Source organism: Lynx canadensis, chromosome D1 (genome assembly GCF_007474595.2).
Source record: "Lynx canadensis isolate LIC74 chromosome D1, mLynCan4.pri.v2, whole genome shotgun sequence".
Classification (NCBI taxonomy): Eukaryota; Metazoa; Chordata; class Mammalia; order Carnivora; family Felidae; genus Lynx; species Lynx canadensis.
Window position 1 is genome coordinate 39,923,761 of NC_044312.2, and position 26,216 is coordinate 39,949,976.

At 39.3% G+C, this 26,216-nt stretch overlaps 1 protein-coding gene across 9 annotated transcripts in view; it reads right to left on the minus strand.

The window, feature by feature from the left end:
- CEP295 (centrosomal protein 295) overlaps window positions 1-26,216 on the minus strand; it is a 56,261-nt gene that overhangs the window by 13,260 nt on the left and 16,785 nt on the right. For 5 of the 9 annotated variants that reach the window (XM_030332980.1, XM_030332973.1, XM_032595050.1 and 2 more), the window contains 11 exons: window positions 21,238-21,378; window positions 18,214-18,397; window positions 17,825-17,992; window positions 15,032-15,253; window positions 10,518-10,610; window positions 10,269-10,372; window positions 8,530-8,667; window positions 7,990-8,087; window positions 4,362-7,713; window positions 3,178-3,343; window positions 2,897-3,040 (listed from right to left, as the gene is read on the minus strand). In XM_030332980.1, the coding sequence (XP_030188840.1) occupies window positions 2,897-3,040; window positions 3,178-3,343; window positions 4,362-7,713; window positions 7,990-8,087; window positions 8,530-8,667; window positions 10,269-10,372; window positions 10,518-10,610; window positions 15,032-15,253; window positions 17,825-17,992; window positions 18,214-18,397; window positions 21,238-21,378 (4,810 nt within the window). Of the gene's footprint in view, window positions 1-2,896; window positions 3,041-3,177; window positions 3,344-4,361; window positions 7,714-7,989; window positions 8,088-8,529; window positions 8,684-10,268; window positions 10,373-10,517; window positions 10,611-15,031; window positions 15,254-17,824; window positions 17,993-18,213; window positions 18,398-21,237; window positions 21,379-26,216 lie in introns of those variants that run through there. The other 4 variants (XM_032595052.1, XM_030332977.1, XM_030332978.1 and 1 more) reach the window with 4 other exon arrangements.

A 26,216-nucleotide genomic window follows, 5' to 3' on the forward strand; every position in this document is an offset into this window, starting at 1 on the left:
CAAAAGGAAGTCAGGGGTAGTAAAGTCTGCATCCTCAATGCAGATTCCCCCCCAGGTCTGGCTCCATAACAGCAAGAGCCAGACTTATATCAAGCTTGGCAGATCTTTCCTTGAAGAAACTAAACTCTAAACTGCCTCAAGGAAAGAACCACAGATACTGAATTGAAGGTGCCTGATGAGAAACCATTTTTTCTAATGAAGTCCAGCAGGAAACAGGGCCGCCAACTACACAGTTTCTTTTTTTTTTTTTTTTAACATTTATTTATTTTCGAGACAAAGAGACAAAGTCCCAGCAGAGAAGGAGCAGAGGGAGAAGGAGACACAGAATCCAAAGCAGGCTCCAGGCTCTGAGCAAGCTGTCAGCACAGAGCCTGGCGTGGGGCTCGAACCCACAAACCGTGAGATCATGACAGGAGCTGAAGTCGGACGCTTAACCAACTGAGCCACCCAGGCGCCCCCCAGAATTTCTAATTAGCCATGAGCATCCCACTCAAATATGCAAGATATTAGAGAAAAGCCTCTAAAAAAATCAGAAACAACAAAAAAGGAACAAAAGAATTTGGACAGAGAAAATACACGAACCCAAACAAACAAAAAACACTATATATATATATATATATATATATATATATATATATATATATATATATTTTCAAAGTAGTTAATTGCATTGGTGACACAACAGCAGGATGCTATGAAAAAGGAAAAAGACAGGAAGAGTAAGCTTTTAGAAAGTGCAATGTGATAGTCAAAATAAAAATTCGTAAGTGAGAAATACACTGAGGCAATTCTTCCAGAAAGTAAAACCAAAAGAAATGAACTATAGAGAAGAAAATTAGAGGATCGATATAGATCAGTGTTTCTCAACATTACTTTTATCATCAGTCTTTGTAGTCATTATTTCTTGCTCTAATTGCCTCCTACCTCCATGAAATTTTAGTAACTACAGACGTACTGCTTATCTTTTTCTGTACAACTGTGGTTTGGTACCTTTCCAAGAAGCAGTTTTTGTCCCTTCTGGAAGCGCTAACACCCTTATTAACAATGCAGAACAGCTGTCCTCCAACTTCCAACTAGGTGTTTCACAGAGAAAATAGTGTGATCTTCCCTTACATTGGAGGTATTTAACAGAAGTATTAGTGTAAGAAGACAGACATTCAACAGAAACTTTAAGCAAATAAAAAATGACAATTTACTATAGAAAAAGAAGTTTTAGGGGGTGCCTGGGTGGCTCAATTGGTTGAACATCCAACTTCAGCTCAGGTCACGATCTCGCCATTTGTGAGTTTGAGCCCCACGTCAGACTCTTGTGCTGACAGCTCGGAGCCTGGAGCGTGCTTTGGATTCTGCGTCTCCGGCTCTCTCTGCCCCTCCCCCACTCGCACTCTGTTTCTCTCTCAAAAATAAACATTAAAAAAAAAAGAAATTTTACAAAAAAGGAAATATAGCACACTAACTGAACAGTGAAAAAAACTTAACATGTTAGCATGATAGTAATTTAGCTGGATTTTTCCTGAAATTTATTGCCAAGGATAGTGGTAAATATAAGAAGAAACATAAAAGACTTGAAAAGTGGCTGTCTCTGGTAAAGTTAAGGGGTGAAGGGTGGGTAGGGGCAGGAAAACATGCTGTTTCATGTTATAACCTTTTAGCGCTATTTGCCTTTTTAAACTGTGTGCCTGTCGTATTCTAACTAGAAGAATTCCCCAAAGAAGTGTGATAAAGGCTAGGATAAAAGCTCCCAAAGGCAGGGGGCGGGACACTTGATAGCTCAGGACAAATTTACAGGGAAGTAGCAGTGAACCCCACCCTGAAGGAAGGAGCGAGATCACGAAGGGCCTGCAGGTGACAGTAGGGACTTTGACTTAATTTAGACTTACTCCTCGACTCGAAGGGAAACCCGGTGAAGAGTTTCCAACACGGAGATGCAGAGGGAGACTACTCTGAATATACCGTGGGAAAATGAGAGTAAAGCTAGACTGGAAACAGGGAACACTGGAAGCTGTAGCAGCCACTCAGGCGTCTGCATGAAGTGAGTGGCAGTGGGCAGGGAAACAGGCAGGTGCCAGAGCGGAACAAGAACTGAGAAGTGGTGATGGGTTACTGCGTGTCGGAGAGATCGACACAAGGATCTGCTCGGATAAACTCGATCAATTATTTGCTTGAGTCTGAAATCTAAAAATCATTATGAAACTCAACCAGGGCTATTTACTAAAGATCGCAGGGAGGAATTTTCCAGATAACTGCATCTAGGAAGAAGTAGAGAGAAGAATTATACCTGCTTATAACTGTTCATAAAGCCAGAATTTTAAGCATAATAATTATCCTCAAAAGATACACGAAAAGAGCACTGAAGGTATTGAAGTAGAAAAGCAGCAAAGAAGAAGAGAAAAAAAGAGTTACTCCTAAAGAAACAGGTTTAGAAGGCAGATATGAAAGGAAGCATAGGGAATACAGTAAATAGGCTTTCACCATACACAAGAAGAAATCAGTTCCCTAATGCCACATTTCTTTAAGTCCAAATTTTAAATACTGTTTATGTAAACCCATTTTTTTCTCTCATGAGTATTCGCAGTCTGTTTCTTCAAAACAAAAATTTAGCATCCTGAAAAAAATGTAGAAAACCGGCAAACTATTAAACAAATCACATTTTATTGGGGCGCCTGGGTGGCTCAGCCGATTAAGCCTTCGGACTCTTGGTTCAGGTCATGATCTCACGGTTTGTGGGTTCGAGCCCTTCATTGGGCTCTCCACTCACAGCACAGGGCCTGCTTCAGATCCTCTGTCTCTCTTTCTCTGCCCCTGCCCCACTAGTGCTAGTTCCCCCCTCCCAAAATTAAATAAATGTTAAAAAAAATTAAAAACAAAACCCTATTTTATCAAACCGCATGTTTACCTAGTAGAGAAGTTCTGCCACTTGCTGGCGATTCTACCTCTTGTATAGCACTAAGTTCGTGTTGGTTCAAATCCAATCCACATTTAACTTTTGCTACAGGCGGCTTGGAGGATCTCCTGCCCAGTTCTTTGTCCAGATGCTTGCCTATCAAGTCAGAGACAAAGTTAGGCATAATACAGATCTGTTAACATACGACAAACTTTTCTTTAGCCAGAGGGTTGCGGGAGGTGAAAGCAAAGAGTAACCAGCAGACAGTTAACAATAAAATACAATTATCTTACCACTTTGCTTGGCACTACTTTCTGAAAGCAGCTGATTGTCATCGGAGTTGCTCCTAGTAACAGGCCTAATGTTTTCCTGATCGTCTCCTGCTAGGTCTTGGGGACGAGGAAGCCACTCTCTGAGCTTCTGACTTTGCACGTCATTTCCAACTGTGGGCTGACTTATCTGAAAAAGTGGACAATTGAGGGTGGGGATGACACAAGATGAGAGATCATGTGAAGAATTCATCAGATGTGTACTGCCCTTCTTAAATTAGAACCTCAAGCAAATAAATAATTCCATCACTCACACTATTACAGCTTTATACATTAAAAAAGATGAGAAATGCTTCTTATACAGAAACCATATTCCATTGAAAAGTACAATGTTGGACTTAAAACTCAGCTTCCATTGTATCTTTCATAAGACATTCTACTTGAGTACTCCCCCCTGCTTTTCTTTCCCCATTACTTTTCCTTAAAAAGACCAGTAAATCCCTAGAACTCAAGTACTCATGAACTCAACTCAAGCTCCTCTTGAACATCAAAGGATTTAAGGAATTCTATTTAGACTAAACCATAGATTTAGGAAGTAACCTTTTAAAATAAAATAGACACCTTCACACTCAGAATATACTCCTGTCTCCCCTACTGAGAACATGGATGTCTACGTGACCGTGGTAGAGTCTGCCCTCTAATTCAGTAACAGGCAGCAGTTCTAACTGTCCATCAGCCCTAAAATCATGCGGTAATATGATCACTTAAGGAAAAAGATGGTACTAATTTTGATTCATATACAATTGTCCACAAAGTGCTATGCAGAAAGCACAAGACTTGCTATCTGCATAAAAGAAATTCCGCTATTCTGCAATTTAACCTTTTGGTAAGTTCAAAACCCTTTGTGATAAAACTTCAAATGACAATCTACATTTTAATGGTGTTTGAACTTGGCTATGTCAAACTACTGGCCGAAATCAGTTGGGCTTCCAGTAACTATTAACCTCCGAAACACCATGCACGGTGGATCAATTTTTACTTTTTAATTTCCACATTGTTTAAGGTAGAAAAATAAAGCAGTTAAGGTCAAACCACTTATCCTCAATAACTAAGAACTTATTCAGGCCTGAGATTAAAAAACATTTAGCTTGTCTGAGTTGGGTTACGTCCATTATTTAATTTCTAGGCATTCAAGTTTAATTACATACCTGACTGTATTTAAAGAAATCCTTCAAAGTCTTTTGATGTTTCTGTATCTGCTGCTGCAGTGTCATCTGTCTCTGTACAAGCAACTCTTCTTGGGCTTTTTGGCTGTGACGCAGAACTTGCTTTTGTAGATCCAACTGCTTCTGAAATTCCAGGTTATCTTGATGAGTTAAGACAGGTGGTGAAAAACTCAAAAGCCTATCTTGAAATCTGGGGATCACAGAATTGCTGGAGGGAGCTGCATGTTCATTCTTAGAGGAATACAATCCACAACTGTTTTTAGATTTAACTTCAGCAAAAGGCAGCGGAATAAATGAATGCTCTCTTTTGTGAGCTGAAAACAAAGAGGAAAGAGCATGCTCAGAAGACTCACTTTCAATCCACTGTGTGTGTTTGTTTAATAGAAGTTCTTCCTGGACTTTCTCATTAGAAAGCACCACTTCCCTTTGCAAGTCCAACTGTGCTGTCGAAGTGTCTTGCTGAGGCAGAACGGGCTGTGATAAACTCGAAGGTCTGTCCTGTGATGTTGAGATTTCAGGGTGACTTCCAGGAACAGTACTGTTACATCTGGGTACAAAAGGCTTTTGGATTCTTTCACAATTGGCAACAGGCGGTGCTACCTGGGATAAGGGTGAAGAGCCAGTCTGCTCAGATGAGACCTTTTTCTCCAGTTTACTTAGTCTTTGCAAAAGTAATTCTTCTTGGACTTCCTGTCTAGATCGAATGGATCTCCTTTGTATATCTAACTGCTGCTGAAGTGCCTTCAAATCACCCTGGTGAGGTTGGATAAAATGCTCAGCAGGTAACTTTTCCTCAAATTTATACTGTCTGGGCAAAACCAATTCTTTCTGGGTTTTCTTGCTGCATGGAAGGGGATTTCTTTGTGCAGATAAGTGTTCTTGTTGAAGTGCAATCAGGTGATCTGGCTGGGTTAAAACAGGTTGTGATAAATCTAAAAGCCTGTCAGGCAATCTTGGTATCTCCAAATTATCACTCTTAGCTGAACAAGGTTCTTGGACTCTTCGAGATTCACTAAGGGGTAATGAAGCAAATGAATGCTGTGCAACTGGGGGTAGGAAGGAAGAGGCGCCAACCTGTTCAGGAGATATTCTTTCCTTCCACTCACTCTGTTTATGCAAAAGTAATTCTTCCTGAGCTTCCTGTCTAGACTGAATGATAGCTTCTCTCTGTATAGCTAACCTTTCTCCAAGAGCCTTCAAATTATCTTGTTGAGGCTGGATAAGTTGTGATATCCTCAAAAGCCTATCCTGCAACTGTGGGATCTGAGAATGGCTTGAAAGAATTTTAGTATCACTCTCTGTTGAAAGGGCTTCCTGGGTTGTACCAGATTCAGCAGAAGGTAATGAGGTAAATGAAGGCTGTCCTAACTGGGGCAGGAATGAGGAGTCGGTCTGTTCAGAAGATAGATTCTCTTGGGTTTTCTGGCTAAAATGAAGGGCCTCCTTCCCCAGGCCTAGCCATTTGTGGTGTTCCTCCAAATCATCCTGTAGAGGTAGTATATGTTGTGGAAACCTCAGAAGTCTTTCCTGAACTCTTGGGATCTTAGGATGGCTTACAGGAACTGTACTATCACTCTGGACTGACATAAACTCCTGGACTCTTTCAGACTCTGCTACCTGGGACAGGGATAAAGAGGTGCCAGTCTGTTCAGAAGAAACCATTGTTTCTAATTCACTTTGTCTGTGTACAAATTCCTGGGTTTCTTGTTTAGCACCAAGTATCACCCTCTGCACGTGTAACTGTTCTTGACGTGCTGTCAAATTTTCCCACTGTGGCAAACTACGAGGCTGGTCCTGAAATGCCGGGAGTACCAAGTCACTTGAAGGAACGGTACTCTCCTTCTCAGATAAAGAAATTCTTCTAGGCTCAGCTTTAGCAGAAGGTTGTGAAGCAACTGAACACTGAGCAACCACTGGTGGGAATAAAGAACTCATCTGCCCAGACATACTGTCTCCCAAATCCCTTGGTCTCTGCAAAAGCAACTCCGCCTGGGCTTCAGGCCTCGCCTGAAGAGCGCCCTTCTGTGCCGTCGGCTGTTCTGGGAGCAGCTTCATACTATCATGCAAAGGTAGGAACTGCTGTAGGAAACTCAAAGACCTATCCCGAGATTGCTGGATTTCAGGCTGGCTTGAGAGAAGTCCCTTCTCACTCTCAGATGAATACTGCTCCTGGATTTTTCCAGAATGAGTGCCGGCAGAAGGTCGCAAAGTCAATGTATGCTGAGCCACCTGAGATGGGAGAGAGGGGGGTTCAGTCTGTTCAGACCATATTCTCCCATCCACTTCACTCTGTTTATGTACACATAATACTTCCTGGGCTTCTCGCCTAGCCTGTTGGCTGTCCCTCTGAATATTTAACTGTTCTTGGAGAAATTTAAAATTATCTTGCTGTGATAAGACAGGCTGTGAAAAACTCAAAAGCCTATCCTGAAGTCGTGGGACCCCAAGATGGCCTGAGGAAACTGCAGTATCATCTCTGATTGGAAAAGATTCCTGGATTCTCCCTGATTCAGCTCTGGCAGAAGGCAGTGTAGCAAATGAATCCAGAGGTACTAATGGAAGGGATATCGAGAGGCCAGTTTGTCCTTCCAGTTCTTTTCGTTTGTGCAAAAGCAATTGTTCTTGAGCTTCCTGTCTTGACCGAAGAATTTCCTTCTGTCGGTCTAACTGTTCTTGGAGAGCCTTCAAATTACCCTGCTGGGCTGTGATATTCTCTGAGGATGGCAAAGACTTATCCTGTATTTGGCTGATTACAGAAGGACTTACAGGAACTGTACTTTTGCTTATGGTTGGAAAGGGTTCCTGGATTTTTCCAGATTCCACTGTAGCAGGCAGAGAACTAAAAGCACGCTCAGCTGCCAGTGGTTGGAATGAAGAACGTTCAGTTAGCTTAGAGGGTATATGTTCATTGTTCTCTGAGAATCTTTGCTGGGAGTCTAAAGTTTGAGAAGTTGTTGCCGTAGACGTTTCAGCTATTTCTCTAGGATCGTGTAATATTCGCGGTCTATCATATGACAAAGGCTTTGAAAGTGTATGAGAATCTTTATGAGGCAATTTATAGTCTCCCTGTTGTACTTCACTCTGTGAGAATTGCTTAGGCTGTTCCTCTGACTCCAGAGACTGCTTGGCTAAAACATCTGAACTCAACTTGGGTCTCTGACCTTGGTCCCAATGCTCTGATATAACAGTGGGTCTTTCAGATTTCTGTGGTGGTACTGTTACAACAGAATCAGATACCAATGAAGTGGCTAACACGGGTGGGTACTTTGCTTTTAACATAGTCTGATATTCGAGTAATCGCTTCCTGGCTATTTCCACAGACTGTCTGTGAAACCTACCAAAAACAAACACAAAAAACAAACATTGTTCTTTCTTGAGGAAAACATGCCCTATATTCCCAAGTGTTCAATTAACCCAAGTATTAAATTTAACCAACAGCAATTCAGGGTTGGCTATTAGGACAAAAAAGGAACAACATTCATATTGATCTCTGAGAAACCTCTACGTTGTAGTTCCAAGAGAATCCCGATTAGATCTTCATATAAACCAAATAATAAATCCTGCAGATGCAGCCACACACTATCACAAGAAACCGTACCCTAGCTAATACCTGTTTTGCTGTAAAAGCTGATGTTGATAGATACGAATCATCTGCCTGTGATTATCCTCATCGGATTTGACGGCGCGTGATGCTGGAGCAGTGCCGACCTAATGAAAGACAAAGCTACTAGTTGAAAGGCAAATCTAGAAAAAAGTCCTAAAGTATTTTACATAAACTAAAGTTCGATGACTGTAAACTTTCACATAGCTTTATTTTTCATACAAAAGACTGGCACTTCCATTATGAAGAAATGAAGTAACCCACCATTCTCCTTTAGTGCCAAGCCCAAGAGCTCAATGTACACATTACATATAAATCATGGTCATATACGATGGCACCCTCTAGAAACTGAAAGGTGAAAGCCATCAGGTTTGTGTAAGTATACCTATATCTACACACACACACACACACACACACACACACAGCACTAAAAGAAAAAAAATTACCAAATAAGATTAAAAATGCATTTCACTTTCCCGAATGCTAAGATTGCTCATATTTTCTTATCCCTCAACAATCTATGTAGGGATGAGATTTCCTGCATCTTACCCCAGTCTCTTGAGTTCTTTTTCTTTTTTCTTCTTCCAGCTGAGCCCTGAAGCAATCAGTTTCTAATCGTAACTTCTGTTGTTCAATTTGTTCAAGTAATTCCAACTGCTTTTGCTTCTGCTCTTCGATTTCCATGATCTAAGTAACAAAAATACTACTGATCTATTAACGACAAACTCAACAAAAGTTTACATGCATTACATTGAAAGGAAACTGATCTCATCACCAAGAGTACCAGCTGTCGAGAAGAAAGTGGTAATGTTTTATCTCTTATTGCCACTGTTTTATCTGTTATGATGCTCGACCAAATTCTGTGCTCGCACCTTTAATTTTCCAGTGTTCTCAGTAACAAAAATGACTAGAGAAATTAAATACTAAGGCCTCACAAATAATTTGATTTCTTAGGCCCACCCATGAAGGGGTGCAGTTATCTAGAGGCCAAATAAAACATGAGCAACATTCTGTGTCTTTTCTGTCAGACGTGAAACAGATGAAGACAATGGCAGAGGGGTAACACATAAACTCTAATAATTACACCAACACACCAACACACACACACAGATCCAAGTAATTAGAACATGCGAGAGGAACCTCGAGCTTCTTGAGGACGGGACTAGTGTGACTGGTTGCCTGCTAAAGAGGGCATCTCGTACAGTCCCTAGAACACACATAACAGATAAATACTTACTGAATAAGTAGAACAAGGAACGAATGTGAAGTTTTATCAAGAGGAACACTTCCACTAGAGATAATGAAGAATGATCTGGTTTCGAAAATAAAAAATGTCTCAATCTGGTATTTTACCTATTCCTGATCAGGCAGTAGTGGCTACGGCCGAGTTCTTGTCTTCACCTTCCTTTCTTTCCCTCACTCATAGGAGCCACTGAATTTGGACCGTTTATATTTCAGTAGTACCTCTAGAAGTACACTGGCTACATGTGACTATTAAAATGTAAATGAATTAAAATTAAATAAAACTTAAAATTCAGTTCCTCAGTGGCGACAGTCACATGCCAAGTACTCAACAGCCCATGTAGCAGGTACCATACTGGACACAGATATGGAACGTTTCCACAGCAGAGAAAGCTCTATTGGACAATATTGCTTTAGAATATTGATTAGAAAACACTTATCTGAGAAGAAATACTGGCTCATAGCATTCTCACTCCCCAACTGTATTTATATAAAAAACTATGACTATAAACTGGCTTAGTAACAATTAACCACCTTCAAGGTAATTTGTGTTAAAAAAAAAAAAAATCTTTTATTAAAGCTGATGGGACCAAAATTATAGTTAAGGAGGTTGAATTTACAATTTTTCTTCTGAAAAAGAGTATTTCAGAAAAACTTTTGAGATTTATAAAGCCTAGCTGAGTATCTAATATTATGACAGGGACTCATTTATTCAACGAACATTTATTGAGCACTTACTATTATGTATAAGGCATTGAACCAGAAACTATGTAAAATGAATTGAATTTTTAAAAAAGACAGTCTCTGTCTTTAAAGAAAAATGGTAAGTTTTACAGGGAAAAGAAGATACATACAAAAGTATTAAATACAAAACAATGTAGTAAGGGTTAAATGAATAGTTTATAAGCAGAGATGAAGTCCTTTCTAACAAGGTAGAAGAAACAGTATCAAAAGTAGCCAGATAGTAAGACAAATTTCATTGATCAAACAAAATTATGGTACCTAGCCAAAGAAAGAAACCTCTACAAATAAAAAGTTCAGATTACCTGTTTCTGCCTTGCTGCCATTCTAATTCTGGCTGCTTCTTCTTGAGGATGAAGTAGAACCGAACTCTGAGCTACAGTTGTGATGGGCTGAGTCTCATTTATTTCTAGGAGAATCCCCAAAACAAAAATTAGTTTCAATAATTTAGAATTTTGACACCACTATTATTCTCTTTATTCATTTGTCACATATGTAATTGTATTAGACAAAGAATGTTAAGCAAGCTTAATCTGAGAATGTGATAAAAATACCTTGTTCCTTTTCATAGTCTGTATCCAATGAAAGTGGTTTCTCTTCACTACTAAGTGGTCCAGAGTCAACTGTTAAAGTATCACTTTCAGCAACTGTAAGGATACATTATTATGAATGTATTATCACTGTCAAGCTTAAATCTGAACAAAGTAAAACAAACAAACAAAAAAAAAAAAAACAAAAAAAACAACTTGCATTCAGATTAACAATTCAATTTTGGTTCATCTATATGTCTTATTTAGTTAAGATCCAGTCATGTTCCAGATGACCACATATTTTATCCATTAAACTTGAGCCTAATAAAAGAAGACTGATGGGAGACGAAAATTGTGAACCAAAAGGAAAAAATGAAGAATTGATTAAAAAGGTGTACTGATAGTTCCAAACACAAGAGAAAAGCATGAAAGAGTAGAATAAGCAAGGTACCAAAGTTTAAAAAAGAGAAGCTTAAGGAAAGTCCATTTTTATTTTAAGTTTATTTTGAGAGAGAGTGCAAATGGGGAAGAGGCAAAGAGAGGAGGAGAGAAAGAATCTCTAGCAGGCTCTATGCCACCAGCACAGAGCCCAAAGAGAGGTTCAATCCCACAAACTGTGAGATCAGGACCTGAGCTGAAACCCAGAGTCACACACTTAACTGATTGAGCCACCCAAGTACCCTCCTTGACATTTTTAGATATCAGGATTTTGGTTATTTATTAAATCAGAGCAGAGAAGGAAGTTAAATCAGTTTTTCTGATCATATCAGGGGAGCCAGGAACGCTGCATCAAGCACTCATTCATTCACTCACTAACTCATTTATTCAGCACCTACTTATGTGCTGCATGCTGGGGACACAGTGGCACATTTTAAAAAGGTGGACAGGAGGCTTTACAGGCAAGTGGGCAGACAGAAACATTACATATTCACCTTTCATCTTCAGAAAAAATTATAAAACTAGAAACTGGTAGGTGCTATATAAGAGAAATAAAGGATTATATAATAGAGTACTATAAGCGAATCTGAATTAGGCTAGGGGCTCAGATGAGATTTGTCTTAGGAAATGACATTTAGGCGGACATCTGAAAGGTAAGGAGGAATCAGCTGGGTAGAGAATGTGGGGATGTCTAAGAATGAATATAAGGTGTAGTCAGCTTACAAGGGGGAGAAAGAAGCAAGATGAAGCTGGAGAAAGCCCACTCATACAGGGCCTTCCAAAAAATTAACTTGGTTATGACTGAAGATGAATCCCCCTTTTACTGAATTCCGAAATCATACTCTCTCCTACTTTGTTGGCCAGTCCTTTTTACTACTTTGCGGTCTGCCCTTCTTTAGTTATCTGCTAAATGCTGGAGTCCCTCAAAGGGTCTCCTAAGTCCTCTTCTCACCAAATTCTTTCCCCTGAAAGAGTTCCCATGGCTTTAAATATCATATATACATCTGACTTTCCAAACTTACCTCTCTTGCTTTAAGCTACTCAATTATTTCAACAAATACTAACAGCATTTTTTTATGCACAAGGCACTTGTCTAAGCCTTGGGGATACAGCAATGAACAAAACCAAGTTCCTACCCTCAATGGAGGTTATACCAGGATTGGAGGATGTGCAGGGTGGACAGAGTGTCAAGGCAAGAAGCAAATAAGCCAAGAAAGTAAATTTATGGTCTAGGAGATGCTGGTAACAGCTATGGAGAGAAAGCAGGGTAGAGGGGATAGGGAGTGAAGGGTAAGGGGAATGGGGGAGAGGAGTAACTTGCCATTTTGTATAGAGTGAACAGAGAAGGCCTTTCTGAGAAAGCCAGGTCTCAGCAAGTATTTGAAGGAAGAGTAAGGCACAGAAACATCCAAGAGCATCCCAGCCAAGACCAGCAATCTGCAAAGACCACGTGAGTCATGTCTGCTGTGTGCATGGAACAGCCAGGAAGACAGTGCGTATGGTGAGTGCTTCAGGAGGGAGGTGTGGCTGGAAAGGAAGTCAAGAGGAAGTAGGGTGAGAGAGGTGGTGGGAGAGAGGTGTGTGCGCGAGCAGATTATGCAAGGCTTTGATGCCACTATAAGCACGTTGGTTTTAACTGCACAAATTGGGTAGTTGTTGGAGGGCCTCCCCGAGAGTAATGACATGAGGTGATTTGTGTTTTAACAGGATGACTCTGGGATTACACCACAGCAGGAAGGTACAAAATCTGAAGACAGAAGACGGTTAGCAGGCTACTGCAAGAATCCGCACTGGACAAGAAATTTAGCTTAAACTAGGGCAGTAGGTGGTGAGAAGTGGTGGCACTGTGGACAGGTTTTGAGAGTGAGACTAAAAGGATCTGTGACGATTTGGTTGTACGATATAAAAAAGGGAACCAGAAGGACAGGCTTTTTGGCTTCAGCAAGAAAACTTTATTGCCACTTACTGAAATGTGGACGAGTGTAGGAAAAGCAGGTGGGTATTAGAGGGGATATTAAGAGTTCAGTTTTGGAAAAGTTTATGACGATTACACAGGAAGATGTCAAATAAGACATTTAAGTAAATGAGTGGGGTTCCAAGGAGAGGTCAAGGCTAGAAACACACACTTCGAAGATGGTAACGTAAAGTCATGACATTGGCGTTCAGGGAGTGTGAAAAGATCTGAGAAACAAGCTCTGGGGGCAAGGACTCATGGTTGTAGAGATGAGAAGAGCAGCAAAGGAAATTATGAAGGAGGAGCCAGTAAGGTAAGAAGACCAAGAGAAGGTGGTGTCAAGAGGTCAAGGGAAGAAACTATTTCCAGAAGGTTTCCTGTTGTACTTAGGATAAAATCCAAAATCTAGACATGAGCTATAAGTCACTTGGTTCAGAAGCTTGGTAGCAAAATATTTCCATACAAATCCAATCACATTAAAAAAAATACATAGAAGATAAAGCTCTAAGGAAAAAAACAAATCAAAGAGGAGTTATGTCATCACGATTCATTTGTTAGTCTGTAACTTCAGACGCTGTTGTGCTTGACTTTTGTAACTTCTGGAAATGTATTTAAAAAAAAAAATTTTTTTTTTCAACGTTTATTTATTTTTGGGACAGAGAGAGACAGAGCATGAACGGGGGAGGGGCAGAGAGAGAGGGAGACACAGAATCGGAAACAGGCTCCAGGCTCTGAGCCATCAGCCCAGAGCCTGACGCGGGGCTCGAACTCACGGACCGCGAGATCGTGACCTGGCTGAAGTCGGACGTTTAATCGACTGCGCCACCCAGGCGCCCCTGGAAATGTACTTAAAATAACCTTTTTGTCTACCAAAAAACGCCCTAAATTCTTGAAGAGTAACAAAGAAGCCAAATCTCTGGTGGGACTGTGAAATAAACATGCGACACAATATACTCAAAAGCTGTTAACATGTTCATATTCTTTGATTCAGGAATTCAAGAGTTGTCCCTAAGGAAATAAAGATGTGGACAAAGACTGCTAAAAGGATGCTCTCTACAGCACAAAAAATAACAAGAAAAATTAGAAATACGCTAAATATTTTAACCATAGCAAGCCGGTTAATTTTGGTTCATCAATTACTGGACCTAAAATAGACAGCTGACCCTTGAACACCACCACAGTTAGAAGCCAAACCCCCACTTATAACTTCTGACTCCCCCAAAACTTTTAAAGAATTTTATGTTTATTTATTTTTGAGAGAGAGAGACACACACACACACACAGTATAAGCAGGGGAGTAGCAGAGAGAAGGACACGCAGAATCCAAAGCAGGCTCTAGGCTCTGAGCTGTCAGCACAGAGCCTGATGTGGGGCTCAAACCCACAAACCGTGAGATCATGACCTGAGCCTAAATCAGATCCTGAACTGACAGAGCCACCCAGGTGCCCCGTCTCCCCCAAAACTTAACTACTAATAGCCTACTGATGGCCGGGTGTCTTACCAATAATACAGTCAGCTAACACATATTTTGTATATTATAGATATTACATACTGTATTTTTTTTTTTTTTGAGTTTATTCATTTTGAGAAAGTGAGAGACCATGAGCTGGGGAGGGGCAGAGAGAAAGAATCCCAAACAGGCTTTGTGCTGTCAGCACAGAGCCCAACACGGGGCTTGATCCCACAAACCGTGAGATCATGACTTGAACAGAAATCAATAGGTGGATGCTTAACTGACTGAGCCACCCAGGTGCCCCTATATACTATATTCTTAAATACCTAACTTTTTAATTTTTTCTGTACTTTTAGGCTACGCAGTTCGTATGTGAGTTTTTTTAAATCATCATCATCACCAAAAAAATCTTCTAGTATGTTTATGGAAAAATCCACATATAATTGGGCCCACATAGTTCAAACGTGTTTTGTGCCAGGGTCAACCATATATAAACAATACTACCATGTTAGTGTGTATGGAAGGAGATTCACTAAGGTTTTTAACATTTACTGCCTTGAAGTAGCAGCATCATGGGCTTTAAAGCATTTTCTTCCTTTGACCAATTATTCTTTGATTTTTCAGGTATCATATTTTTGAACAACTTAAAAAGGGTCTGTGTGCTACAAAAATCAGACTCTTGGAGAGAATCACCTTGTTCCTGCCCAGAGGATAATGTTCTATCTTCGTCAGCAATTGCTCCTGATTCGACTGTTGGGGCTTTACTCTCAGTCTCACTAGCAGTGGTAATCACTTCGTTTTCGTCTTCAGACGTGGACTGAATCGTCCAGAGAGATTTTTGGCTTCGGATCTTATTTAATAATTTTTTAAAAAGAATTTTTGAAGGAACCTGGTGGGTCTTCATTGATAAGGAAGCTAAAAGAAAAGAAAAACACTTATTCAGCATCTGTTATATACCAAGCAAATTATTCTACCATTATGCTTAGTACCTGCCACACTCACTAGTTATAATAAAAGCACTTTATTATTCTCTACGTTTATAAATTAGCAGCATATACAATGCTATTTGGCCCCCATCACAATTTTATAACCAGGAAGAATTTTCAATTTAAATTCAAACAAAAACACCAAAATTCGACTATTTTCCAACAATATGCATGCAACACAAATTTCAAACTTAAAAATGTTTTTGGGAAGATGTTTTTCTGTTTGCTAAACGATGACAGAATGCATACCGTTTAATTAACTTGTGGAAGATTAGCATTCAAAATACGTTCTATAAGGTTTTATACTCTATTCTAGAGACGAGACCCAAATATGGGACGCTCGGTGCAGAGCCGACGACATGAGGCTCGATCCCACGACCCTGTGATTATGACCTAAGCCAAAATCAAGAGTTGGACATTCAACCACCTGAGCCAAAAAGCTGCCCAGGCCCTGTACTTCCTAGTAGGCTACAGAGGAAAACAGAACTAGCTAGAACCTTAAAAGACAATCAGGTGCTCCCGAATTATCCCTGGTACGATCGGGAAAATTTCGCTCAACTACCTTCATAAAGAGATCCCTTCAGTCAAAAACAAGATTCTCATTTCCCCAAACATCCTTCCATATGGGTTAACAGGACAACACCAAAACGCAGTATAGTAAAAACAACTCTCTAAGGGAACAGAACTGTGTTGCAAATACATAGTTCTCTGGCTTAATCAAGGAATAAAATTAAAACAATCTACTGAAGGCAAAAACTGGCAAACTATGGTTTTGTCTGACGTACTTTTTAAAAAATGTTATAATATGGGACGCCTGGGTGGCTCAGTTGGTTGAGCATCTGACTTCGGCTCAGGTCATGATCTCATGGTCTGTGAGTTCGAGCCCCGCATCAGGCTCCGTGCTGACAGCTCAGAGCCTAGAGCTTGCTGTGGATTCTGTATCTCCCTCTCTTTCTCTGCCTCTCCCCTGCTCGCGCGCTCTCTCTCTCTCTCTCAAAAATAAATAAAAACATTAAAAAAATGTTCTAATTTTAACTTACAAACAATAAAGTACACAAAACCCAAGTGTACAGCTGAAAAAATTTTACATATATCTACGTAATACAATCCAGATCATGATGTAGAACATTACCAACACCTATAAGGCTCCTTCATACTCCTTCCCAGTCAATACACCCCTAAAGATAACCACTGTTCTAACCTTGAAACCAGATTAGTTCTGTTTACTTTAACTTCGTACAAATATAGAATTACACTTAGGTATTCTTTTCTGTCTGGCTGCTTTTACTCACCATTAGTTTGTGATTCACTCATATTTAAGAAATTAAATCTGTGGCCAATATTTAAAAATAAGGATTTTTAAACCAATGAGATTCCTAGATGCTTTCGAAAAATCAAGAGAGTTGGCAACATCAAGCAAGCAATTCCAAATGGGAACTGCAGGGGCTGAAAAGTAAGTGTTCCTTTGGATACGGCAAGAATTACAATTCTGACAAACTAGAGATCTGAATAGTACTCCCAATTAAAAAACTGAAAGAGCTGGATGAAACAGTAAAAATATCTTCCTCAAGGCACGGCTGATCTGGTAAGAAAATCGAAGATTCTGCAGTGGCCAGAAATAAAGTGTAGGCAGGAATTCTGGAAGGCAAGTGAGCCCTGAACCCATCTTCTCATGTTTATGAGACACCACAGTCACCGTACACCGTTCAGAGGGCAGTGTGGGCACAGGGGACAGGGATAGAGCCTACAACTTAATAAGAGTCTCACCCAGCAATCTAACAGGTGACCCACATAAAGTTGGAACACCGAAGGGCTACCTAACCAGTGTGGGGTAAAGATGATAAGAAAGCTTGAGTGGTTTTGAACAAAGGTATGAAGGGAAAAAAGAGATCAAAATAAAGAGAACTTGGTCTCTAAAGAGATGTGAAGGGGGGCAGTGTTACACGTGAGTAGCACCGGGCTGGCTTAGATAACCGCAGACTGTGGGACCATTCACTAACGTTGAGGAAGACAACGTTTCAGTAGACAAGGGAGGATAGATTTATCATCAGACAGGGAGTTTTAAGTAACTGTGAGACAGCCACGTGACAAAGTTAAGAATGGTGGAGACAGGGGTGAAGTTTAGAAGAGAGGCTGAAATTTGTGCTGCTCATCATGATACATGAACTATTTACTAGTTTTTTCCTATTAACAGAGTAGAAACTCTGTGGTGACTTGATGAAAGTCTAAAAATAATGCTGAGTTTTCAAATGAACTTAGAGTTGAGTACCTAACTTAAATAATCTAATAACCTATGTACATGTGAACAAAATGACTTTCCTCCCACATATATGAAAAGGATCGTTAATGATGGAAATCTAAAAATATGGTTTCCTTCTTCCGTCACTCCCATCAGTATTAGTTATTTGTTTGCACTAAAATTAGACCAGATTTTCCTACTGGCAAATTACTAGCATTTTTTCCTATGAAATATTGTAATATTCAGCCCAGGAGTGTTTACCGTCTGCTTCACTAGAACATATTATTTCGGCTTCTGTCACTGGAATGTTTTCAGTTTCTGCTAAATTTTCTTGTTCCATTGAGAGGTCCAGTTCTTCATCTTGGATCGGATCAGTCACAGTAGGCAAAGGTTCTGGTTCAAGGCGCAAAATCAGGTTTCCTTTTACCTCTCAATAAAGAAATAGAGAGATAATGTTTCCATTCTGAAATGACCAAGAAGAACTTGAGCATATAATTTAAAGGCCGTCATGGTTTCCAAGTCTAACCCCTGAGAGTTTCTTTCAAACTGAGAAGTCATTTCAAAATAACGACTGCTTCAACAATACAAATGTATTTTCCCACCCAAACACTTCTAAAAGCATTGTTGAAAGCGTACTGAAAGGGTCTTACTCCTGTCTGCATCATACAGGTCTTCAAAGGCGAATTCCAGCTCCCTCTGCCAGTCTTCTTTCATCTCACTGCGCTTGTACGCAAGTTCAACTAGCTGCGGGGGCATCTGTGCCACAGTCTGTCTCCTGCGTGCCAGGTCGTCTTGCTGCAGCTGTTTGAGTTCTTTCATTACTTTCTCCTGAGTCTTCGAGAACGGAGAGACTTAATCAACACCAGTGGAGGCACAGACCTTAGACAGGACCGTTCACAGGAAGGGCCAAGTGGAGAAGTCACGAGGAACAGGGACTGGGGTTCCCCCCCCACCCCCCTCCTGTGTTCTACCACAAAAAGTCATTAATTCTTCACTCCAAAAAAGTTTACTGGAAGCCAGATACCATGCTCGATGCTAGAACACAACCTCACTCCTAGACTAGAGGAGTCTCATAGAACAGCCTCAGAGGAGCACCAAGACCCAGAGTGACTGGCTTAACAGATATTTCGTGTTACTTCACACTCTTGTGAATCCCCATGATGAAACAGGATCTATCTATAGGTCTTTAAGCCTAAGAAGGTAAGCTAATATGAAAGTTTAAGCAGAATGTTTCAGTGAGGTTATCTAACTGAATTTTAGTGGTGTAAGATAGTAAGGGAGGATAAGGGAAGACCTCTCATCCCTTGAGTTGAGGATTAAGGCAGATAAAAGCGGGTGGAGGAGTACACATAAGAAATAATTACTGCAGCACGGAGGTATAGAGAGGAAGGCATGGGGCATTTGGAGAAAATACACTGCTATAGGTAATGGACAGACAGGGTACCAAGGGCAAGGATGGTTAAGGGAAAAAGATAATATTGGAGAGGTATGCAGGGGCCAAATACTATTTACAACAGACACTAGCAGGAAATGAGATCCCAGGACACAATGGGGTCTGCAGCAAAAAGGTTCACACAGGAAAAAGGAAATCCTCTACCAGTGGTTTTGATGATTGCAGGTTTTGATGACCATTCTCATGTAAGAGACACTGAGCCTACAAAAAGGCAGAGAGAGAGCCGTGTAACAGTGTTCGCCAAGTGGTAATAGACACAACGCTTATTCTTTCTTTTAATTTTTTTTAATGTTGATTTATTTTTGAGACAGAGAGACAGAAAGCAAGCAAAGGAAGGGCAGAGAGAGAGGGAGACACAGAATCTGAAGCATGATTCAGGCTCTGAGCTCTCAGCACAGAGCCCGACATGGGGCTCGAATTCACAAACCGCGAGATCATGACCTGAGCTCAAGTCGGACACCTAACCAACTGAGCCACCCAGGGGCCCCACAACACTACTCGTTCTTATTCTTATGTCAAGTTTTATGACTCATTTTTTTTATATTAAGATTCAAACAATCCCATTCAATTTAACTTCAAAGTTCTTTGAATATACTCTTTCTAGCTCAGCGCGAGTACGGCATATTATTCTACTCGAATCATTTATATTAACATCTTCCATCACCACTGACATTTGCTGTGAGCTTATGAAATTCCAGGCACAATTCTAAGGGCTTATTAAACTCATGTAATCTTCAAAACAGACAATGAAACAATTCAGAGATGTTCGGTAATTTGCCTGAGGTCAACCAGCCAAGCAGTGAAGAGAAGAAATTCCAGGCAGACTGTGGAGTCTACCTTCTTAACCACTAAACATTACTCATTTGTGGAACAATGTGTTCAGTTTGATTGCCTTTCACATTTTTTTTTCTATCAGTTTAAGTCTTAGGATGAGAAGTATTGGTAATAATTCAGATAATCAGTTCTTTTAGTCATAATTTACTCCCAGTTTATAAAAACCTAAAAATTTAACTGAGAAGGTCGTGTATGAATCAGTTAAAACTATACCAATGAATTTTAAGGCTTTTGTTTCTTCTTAATGTTTATTTACTTATTTTGAGAGGGAGAGAGAGTGTGCACAAGCAAGTTGGGGAGGGGCAGAGGGGGAGACAGAGAATCCCTAGCAGGTTCCGCGCTGTCAGCGCAGGGCTGAACACGGGACTCAATCTCACAAACCGTGAGATCATGATCTGAACCAGTATCAAGAGTCCAACGCTTAACTAACTGAGCCACCCAGTGGTCCCACTTTAAGGCTTTTAATTCCCACAGAAGCACTTAAAAACTCATTCTTCACATGAGTGTTTAAAACATCCAAATGCATTAGTCAAATACATAAAATAAAATCATTTGACTTTTTTTTTTTTTTAAATATTTTATTTAATTTATTTTTTATTTTTTTTATTTTTTTATTTTTTTTTTTTTTCAACGTTTATTTTATTTTTGGGACAGAGAGAGACAGAGCATGAACGGGGGAGGGGCAGAGAGAGAGGGAGACACAGAATCGGAAACAGGCTCCAGGCTCTGAGCCGTCAGCCCAGAGCCCGACGCGGGGCTCGAACTCACGGACCGCGAGATCGTGACCTGGCTGAAGTCGGACGCTTAACCGACTGCGCCACCCAGGCGCCCCAAAATCATTTGACTTCTAAAATGAATTGTTTTCTGCTATGTTCCAAGGATAAGGATAAGGATAAACACTGAACGATAATAAGCATGACAGAAGTAAAGCTAAACTTATAAAGCCAGGCTTCATTATACATATTTTAGAGCTCTGTGACACTTTTCCAAAGCTCCCTGATAGGAAGAACCATGACTCTACTTCTGAATCAATACTCTGCAAAGTCAGCAAGTGCTTTGCTCAGTAAATATTTAGTAAACAGAATCCCAAAATTCGCAGAGCACAAATGCAATTCATTAAATGAGAAAAGTGATTAATTTCTCTTCAGGCAATTTTTGGCTGATTAAAATATTAAACTTTTAATAAGTTCATCATTGCAAAAAATGTTAGAACAGCAATATACTACTGTCAGTGAGAACTGCTTCATCCAACCTGAATGTGAAATGGGAAATTTGCAAAGACAGGAGTCAAAGAGTGTACTTTCACATTCTTCACACGTCTGACCTCTGAGCCCGTCCACTAATCAGTTCTACAGCCTATTGGTACGTCTACAGCCAGGATTCTTACCTGAGCCAAGTGGATCTTTTTCATTGCTTGGAAACCCCGCACATGCGCCTTTTCACACTGTTCCATTCTCTCTTGTGCTGCTTGTTTTTGTCGTTCTTCCAGTCTTTTCACTTCTTCTTCAGCAGCCACATGAGGATCTGGCTAGCAGTCAATCAGTACATTTCAGAAAATTTAAAAATTGTGAAACAAAGTGATAACTAAATAATAACTTTAAAATCATACTTCCCTACTTATATAAAATAGAAAGAGTTGTATTTTTAAATGCCCACAATTATCAACTGTATGTATAAATGAAAAATATCAAATTGTTAGTGAAAGTTGAACAAATTCATTTACTTTAAGCCAGATTACACTATACTCCTCCAAACACATTCCTCCATCGTTGTTCTGTTCCAAAACTCCATTAAAATAACAGCGTTGTCAGCACTCACAAAGCTAGTAGTGAAGAACCCACACGCTTCAAAGGTCATTTAGGGAAGCACTGAGATCTGTCTTTGGTTTTCAGTCAACAGCTGCGGCTTCACTTCAACCTCAGGGAGGCCAAGTCACCAAAACAGCTACTTTAAGATAATTTCTGACTTCCTAAAACTTGTGCATAATCAGAGATTATGTGATTGTACAGTCAGCTATTATCTCACCAAGCTAACAGTGGTAGCAAACAGGAGGGGAAAGGGTATATAACCTGGATTTACTGTTGAACCTGAATGTTCACTTTCAAGTACGGATTTAAGCATTACAAATGTGTCTTTAAGTAAACATCTTAAAAAGCATAGTAAATGCATACTTTATATGCTGAAATTCTAAGGTGAACTAAGAACGATGACTATGAAAGCTGTTTTAGTTGACTCAACACAGGTATAAAACTGTGCGGGTCCACTTATTCATGGGTTTTTTTCCAATAATTATATTCGAAAAATTTTTAGAGATTTGCAACAATCTGAAAAAACTCACAGATGAAGCAGGTAGCCTAGAAATATCAAAAATATTAAGAAAAGTTAGGTATGTCATGAATGTGTAAAATATATGTAAGGTACTAGTCTATTTTATCATTTACTACCATAACCGATATAAAAAGTTAAAATTTATCAAAACTCACACACACAAGCACTTATACACCAGATGTGGAGGCACTCACAGTCGAGAAATGTAAACAGACATAAAGATTTAATGTTTAAGTCATAACTGCATAAAATTAACTGTAGCACGTACTGAACTATCATCCTTATTTATTTATCTTTTATCTATATTTTTTAGAGGCAGGGGAGAGGGGCAGAGGAAGAGACAGAGAGAATCTTAGAGAGAGAATCTTAAGCCCCAATGCGGGGCTCAATCTCATGACCGCGGGATCATGACCTGAGCAGAAACCAAGAGTAAGACGTGCAACAGACTGAGCTACCCAGGCACCCTGTATTAATTTTTTAGCCAGTTCTGGTTGCTATTGCAGTGAGCACAAATGTTGTGTCTGCTTAAAACACTGTGACACCAATCATTTCTACATGAGCAATTTACCTCTCCAGTTAACTGCATATGGTAAAAAGTGGTAAAGAGTGATGTCTTGTGGTTCTTGTGTATTTTTCATCATGTTTATTAGGGCAGTGTCATAAACCTTGCATAACATCATGGGACCCATACAAAGTACCACTAGTGATGCTGGAAGTACTCCCAGGAAGCAAGGAAAAGTCATGATATTACAAGAAAAAGTTGCACTGCTTCGTATGTCCTGCGGATTGCGGGCTGCAGCTGTGCTCGCCTGCCATTTCAGGATAAATGAATCCAGGGTAAGAACCGTGGTTAAAGAAGAAAAGGAAATTTATATAGCTATAGTTGCAGCTACAACAGCAAGCATGAAAACCTTGCACTATTTGCAAAATAGCTTTTTATCTCATACTGAAAATGAAGCTTTTATGTGGGTGCATAATGGCTAGAAGAAAGGCAAACATATAAACTCTAACACAATTCAAGAAAAATTATATCCCTTTTGAGTCAATCAATATTTGTGCAAATCTACACAGAACACCAGGCAGAACAAAGGTTAGATTAAATCAATACTATAATTTCCAAAAAATTTATTTAGGGAATTAAAATGCATAAAATTAAATAAAGTAATCTTTAAGAACACCATTTCATTCCATTTAGGCCATGACTTAAAATTTTTTTTTTATGTTTTATTTTATATTTGGGAGAGAGAGAGAGAGCGCATGCACGAACAGTGGAGGGGCAAAGACACGGAGACAGAATCTGAAGCAGGCTCCAGGCTCCGAGATGTCAGCACAGAGCCCAATGCTGAGTTCGAACTCACAAGCAGTGAGATCATGACTTGAGCCAAAGTCAGACTCTCAACCGACTGAGCCACCCAAACACACCAGGCCATGACATTTTTAAGAAGTGTTGTTTGGGAATTCACCACACCATTTGAAGGCGAATTAATAGCAGAATGTCAATTTTGCTAAACCAAAACTTTAAGGGAAGGAAAAACTTCAAAAATACACAACATTCACAATATTCAGTCCAAACACAATGAGGTACATAAAAGATATGAAGAAAATAAAGGGTTAGAGTGCCCAAACTTCAAAATAAGATTTTACAAGCATGCTTTAGGAAGACAATCCCTTACAGACTTGTGTTAATGACACTCAAAATTTAGACAAAAATCTTGTTGAAATAATTGTTAGATTAAATTTTTAGCAGCTGAACTCAAAAGGTACATGAAATTTGCAAAAACTGTGAATCCCACACAAATTTTCTTTTTAGAAAACATGTTTCTAAAAAACTCTTCCATCAATTAAAATCTGCAGTGCACACAACGTGATAGTATTAAATATGCTACTTCTGCATCTTGTACATCAGACATTTGGACAGAAATCTTTTTAAGTAGGACAGCAGGGTAACTGATGAATTCAACTGTTTCTGCTTTTCTTGTCTACAGACATTTTTGGGTCTCACAGCAAACAATACAGTGTATTTGACTGGAAAAATACTTCTAGGGACAAAAAATCCATTTTTAACAAGTTGCTATGCAACTGTCATGGACAAAGGAACAAACACAAGGAAGGCCATGAGTAATTTAGAAAACGCAAACATGTTTTTCTTTATTGTGTGCATAGAAAGTAAATGTAGCTAAACATAATTCAGAGAATAACTGGCTCTAAGTGGGGATACAGGAGACTACCTCATCATTCTTAAGCCAAAGACAAATGTTATGACATAAAGGATTTTAGAACTACTTTATCAGGCTATTCAAATGAAACATCTTACACTTGTACATGTTAAAAAGGCTGACTGAACATATGAAAGTTGTTTATTTACAGAAAGCTGCTAAAGAAATAAGATGCAGGGGCGCCTGGGTGGCTCAGTCAGTTAAGTGTCCAACTTTAGCTCAGGGCATGATCTCACAGTTTGTGAGCTTGAGCCTCATGTAGGGCTCTGTGCTAACAGCTCAGAGCCTGGAACCTGTTTCTGATTCTGTGTCTCTGTGTCTCCCCCTCTCTCTGCCCCTCTCCAGCTCATGCTCTGTTTCTCTCAAAACTAAAAAACATTAAAAAAAAAAAAAAAAAGGAACAAGGGGCGCCTGGGTGGCTCAGTCGGTTAAGCATCCAACTTCGGCTCAGGTCATGATCTCACAGTCTGTGAGTTTGAGCCCCACATTGGGCTCTGTGCTGACAGCTCAGAGCCTGGAGCCTGCTTCAGATTCTGTCTCCTTCTCTCTCTGCCCCTCCACTGCTCACGCTCTATCTCTCTCTCAAAAATAAACAAACATTAAAAAAAAAATTAAAAAAAAAAAAAGGAACAAGATGCAGATGAAAATTCAGAGGTAATTTTGTTATCCTGAAAACCAAATACGCTGCTCCACTGTCACATTTTAAACCCAAGGTTTAAAGACAGATTTTTTTTTCCTAAGTAATGGTATAAAGTAGCAAATAAAACAAATATCAGAATGCTTTAGTTTATGGGACTGTTTTTATAAAACTACAAGTACTGATCCAATCTTCAATCCAGAAATTAAAGAGGAGAGAGGTCTTTTATTTACTATCAAAGAGGAAAGTTTAATAACTTACTGTAACCCCATCAGCGGTACCCTATACAACAGCTAGGTAAAAAAAAAAAAAAAAAATGTTTTTCTTCATCAATCTTATTTGAGAGAGAACATCTACTTAATACTGCAAAATGTGGTATAGTAACCACAAAAGCAAGTTAGCCACAGACTGAAGTTACTGTCCCTATGTTATAATACTATTAAAGCTGTAATAACAATACGATTTTAAACAAATCAAGATTTATTCTTTTTCTTAGAAGTTAATTCTATGATGAGAATATTCATCTATCTCAGGTTTGAACTGAATATTGATTTTAACATCTGCCAATAAGTAGTTAACCAAAATGTGTACTTGCTGCACTCTAAACTTCATAAGAAAGCTGTACTGGGAAAGTTTGTTTTCTTAGTAGCCAAATATATCCAACATGAAAAGAAATTAAAATCCAGTTATAAAGAAATAGCAATTATAATAACAAGGATTACCATTTATCACTCTTGAGACTGGCAATAATTTCTAAACCATAATAATCCATACAAGGGAATAGATAAGGGTATGATAAGATGCCCATTTTCATATGTTGCTGATACTTTTTAAAAGGCAATTTAATGATCCATATCAAGTATCTGTATCAAATGTTATAATTTGGATCCAATAATTTCTCTTCCATGAGTCTATTCTAAATATACCTCAGAATTATACACAAAAATTTACAAGATTATTATGTTTGCATTATTTACAGAAGCAAAAAGAAATGAACAAAAGAACAATGGTTAAATAAACTCTATGATGCCTATAAAAATTATGTTTTGAAAAGTATGCGTATATGGGAATGCAAACTGGTGCAGCTGCTCTGGAAAACAGTGGGGGTCCCATTCCTCAAAAAATTAAAAATAGATCTACCCTATGACCCAGCAATAGCACTGCTAGGAATTTACCCAAGGGATA